Raw genomic sequence first — 4238 nt, forward strand, 5'->3', positions numbered from 1 at the left:
ACTAGTTCCACCTACACATGGGAAGAGATGAATCATTTTGACAAGAGAGGACACTAGTCCCACCTACAAAATAAAAGACAGCAATAGTTTAGGAACAGGTCACTAGTTTTGCCTACAAATGTGAAGAGAGAAACAATTTAGGAATAGAGGATGCTAGTTTTGCCTACAAAGGGGAAGAGGGGAATAGTTTCAGGAGAAAGGCTGTTAGTTCCCCCTACAAAAGAAGAGAGAGGACAAAGTACCGGGATGTACAGAAGCGAGGACCAAACCAAAGACAGGGAAGAAAGATAACTAAATGATCCTTAAGGCCTTAATATGGGCAGACTATGAAAGTTTAGATGTGATTTAAAGTATTTTATGTAGCTTCACTTGCAGATGAAAAGACAAAGCCTCCTACTTCCAAAAAGGCACAATCACTGAATGCGTGGATTCAATGTTTTTACAATAAAACAGAACACCTACTCCCTGAATATTTTCTTTATTCTTCTAAGTCCAAGGCATCTGTCAGAACATAACCAGAGGTGACAAAACACTATACAGTACCTTCATCAAACTCCAACACATCTTTAGAAGCCAAACGACGTAGTTGTATTATCAGCAGAAAGACTGTTCATACAAGCCATCTCCACAGAAAAGGTCTGTAATCCCCTTTAATTAAAAGTAGACTCAGCAAAGTTACGTTGCCACAAGCAGCGCCGGAGATATTGAGATGAGCGACAGTCACACACAGTATCTGTGCACGGGTTCGCGTCACCCTGTTCACAGCGTGGTAGCCAGGGCACCAAAATAGCTGAGAAGTCGAGCCTCACGCTCCGACGCTTCTTAGTTGAGGAAATTGACCCACTATGTTGTTTATTTTCCTGCATAATATCGCGGAGTCTACCTTTAAACCAAAACTACATTCTCATTGTCTTTCATCAATTTGTCCTTAACGTACCCTAATGAAAGCCCTTTCCTGATAATTCAACAGTGAATTGGGAAAAAATACACAGTTTTGGTTGGTCACTTACAATTCAACTCTTGTTCATGTGTACAAAAGGCACGTTCCTCATCCATTTCATTGAACTGTACTGCTGCTGAGTTTAGCGTTTGTTTTCTAAACAATGTTCATAAGTTAAATCAAGTCAAGGAATTTCTCAATTTTGCCCGTTCATGATTCTACCATTATATCTTCTCACGCAAGAGTTAAAACATTTGTTTAGTTATTAATTGTGGTCCGGCATCAGCTTAGCATTTTATTTAAGTTATTCAATTGCACATTGCAAAACAAGCAGTGTAACACCAAAGCCACTTCTAGACTACAAACTTTCTTCAATATCCAATATGACGTATTAATTATATTATTTATTTGCATTAGCGTTTAAGGTTTGTAGTGAACACTAAAACGAAGATTTTTGCAAATCTTTCATTTTTAATTTGCAGTGTAAACAATAGGGAATGTTCTATATGATTCAAGTCTACTTCTAATCAAAGAATCCAAAAAGGGATCTCGATAGTAGCCCAATGCTGCCCTGTCTGTATGCTATGTCTTGCTTGTCCTATGTTGCTATGTCTTGCTTGTTCTATGGTGCTATTGTCTATATTGTAATTGTTTTTAATAACCTGCCCAGGGACTGCGGTTGAAAATTAGCCGGCTGGCTAAAACCGGCACTTTTACTGAAACGTTGATTAATGTGCACTGTACCTGTAAAAATAAAATAAACTAAACTAAGCTAACTTAGACATTGACCCACAATGCATGACTGTTGCTTTGCCTGTGCTTGTAGCTACTTTAAAGTTTAAATAATGTAACAAGTCTGTGTTTTTCTAGATTTTGCCCCACCAACGGGGATTTGGCCATACTGTTTCATACTGCAGCCATCTACAGCTCTACCGTTACCACTTCTCTTCATGGGAGCTATGTAGCCGCAGCACGCACAAACAAGCCTCTTGTGGCATATGATGTAGTCTCTCTCATTCCATCCGCAACGCTCATAGAACGTTGGGCAGATAGAGGGAGCAGAGTAGCATATTCTGGCCCAGCGCGGGGAAGCGTCTGAAGGCCTCCCAGGCGTCTGAGAAGATGTTGTACTTGAGGAAGACGCGGTGCTCCAGGCTGGTGGGCAGGCTGACGTCGCGCGACATAATATAGACGCCGTCATTGTGCAGCGTACACGTGAGGTTCAGACCCGATTTGGAGGTGTTGTCCTTCAGGTGGAGCCACTCCCCCGTGATCACGTTGTAAGACTGCACTGTCAGCATGTCCTCCGTCTGGCTGGCCCGCCGCCCCGGACCCGGCTCCAGCTCGTGGGTGTACCCACCCACCAGGTAGATGGTATCTTCCACCGAGAGCATCTGCTGCTTACGCACGTGGGCCGAGCAGGAGCGGAACACTGTCCAACTGTCAGAGGTGGGGCAGTAGCGGAGTACGCTGGTATTCCTGTCTAATGGATAGAGAGAGAGAAAACAGCATTTGTTCAAATAATTGAAAAAACAGTTGATATTTTGTCAAATGGACAAGCACTATTTGTGTAGCCTACAGTTCTTTATGTCTACTGTGTGTATACATTGGACATTTTAGAAAATGTTCTGCTGGGAATGAAAATCACCCCCACTAACCTCTGGCAGTATATCCTCCCATGACGTAGATCATGCCCTGGCACTCGCAGGCAGAGAACTCTGCCAGGGGGTCGGGTAATGACGACACACAGGTCCACCAGTCCTGCTCAGGGCTGTAGCACTCCACAGTGCCCTGACACTGGCCTCCCACTGCATACAGCTTCCCTCGTACCGCCAGCAGCTTGAAGTTGGACCTGACCGGAGGAGAGACAGATATACAACAACGTTACAGGACAGAGACATACTGTAGCCTATGTAGTTTGCTGGCTCAGCATCAAAACAGATTGAAGATCAAGACATCAGAACAGACTTGATATTGGAACTCAAGACTGGGACAGACTGCGTAGAGATCTATTCATATAGCTGACCTGTACTGACCTCTTCTGGTTCAGGGGGGCTACCTGGTTCCATTCATTTCTACAGGGGTTGTAGCAGTGTGCCGCTGAGATCTCCTGGCTGGTCATTCTGTACCCACCGACAATGAACAGGTAGTTGTCCAACACGGCCGAGCCGTAGCCTCTCACATTGACCATGTCAGAGGGCAGGTTGTTAGCGAGCGGCTTCCAACGCTGCTCTACTTCCCCATACCTCAGCATGGACCAGGGCTCGTCCTGGTCTGGTAGGTCCAGAGCCAGACAGGTGAAGAGTCCGATAGCCACCAGAGTGGCCGTGCCTTTCATACGCATCTCTTTAACCTGGTTGCGCAGGGCCGCAGGTAAGTCGCTGAACTCTGGTCTCCGCAGCATCGGGTGGTAGTGACAGCTCATATATCTGAGACAAGCGTTGCGTAGATCATGAGTTCCATATACCTCAGATAGGCTGTAGAGTTCCACACAATTCTCTTGTCGAATTTCAGACGAAAGGAGTTTTAGGATAGAGGTGACTTGCAAAAAAGATGCAGTCTCAATCAGGTCTTCCAGGGTCTCGTTGACTACTTTCACTTTGGAGGTGTTGATAAACTCCAGGACCAGCTCGAGCCCTGGCACACTCAGCCCCTGCAGTTGCACTGAATCCTCTCTGGACTCGCGCATCCCAGAGCTGTACAGTGCACGGAAGTAGTCGCTTTTTTCTATCAACTTGCCTTTGTTGACGTTGTACGTTTTGTCATCCATGACAATTACGATTATTTGTTCAGATGACATGTTTAGTGGTTGGGTTAGCTAGCTAATGTTGTCAAGTGATCTGTTTTGTTGACTGTCTTCTTCCGGCCTCGATCTGTTAATGACGGCCTGCCACAGTTTACATTTCTCAGGCGCAGGGGTGGTCTGCAACTCTAGTCGCACCGCAGTCACCAGCCCTATATATGGTAATGTTCAGCCCATACGTCTGGATGATGCCTGGTTAATTTCAACTCAGTTATGAGTGGGCTAGCTAGCTAGCTAGCAAGAGGCTAAGAGTGACTTGGAAATCTTGCTAGCCACTTTATCTTTCAAAAACACCAGATATTATCTCGACGTACATCCAAAGAAGATATTTTTCTGGACCATGTGGTCAATTTTAAGATGTTTATATTGGGTAACACACTTTCCTTGCATTGTCGAGATAATCTGCAGAAAGCTACAGTTGGTTTTTGAGGAGAAATTGGCAGCATATTTCCTGTTTTGATCCTGTGGGTTGCGTCACTTGCTTGCTCAACCGGA

General features: G+C 44.9%; 1 protein-coding gene across 1 annotated transcript; it reads right to left on the reverse strand.

Annotated features, from left to right (window-relative positions):
• Positions 1–462: 462 nt before the first annotated feature.
• LOC118392480 (kelch-like protein 42) lies at positions 463–4238 on the reverse strand. The gene is made up of 3 exons (XM_052460372.1): positions 2977–4238; positions 2599–2792; positions 463–2423 (listed from the first exon to the last, which is right to left on the reverse strand). The coding sequence occupies exons 1-3, from the start codon at positions 3738–3740 to the stop codon at positions 1972–1974; spliced, it is 1410 nt and encodes a 469-aa protein (XP_052316332.1). The 5' UTR covers positions 3741–4238; the 3' UTR covers positions 463–1971.

The sequence above is a fragment of the Oncorhynchus keta genome, chromosome 13 (assembly GCF_023373465.1).
Source record: "Oncorhynchus keta strain PuntledgeMale-10-30-2019 chromosome 13, Oket_V2, whole genome shotgun sequence".
Classification (NCBI taxonomy): Eukaryota; Metazoa; Chordata; class Actinopteri; order Salmoniformes; family Salmonidae; genus Oncorhynchus; species Oncorhynchus keta.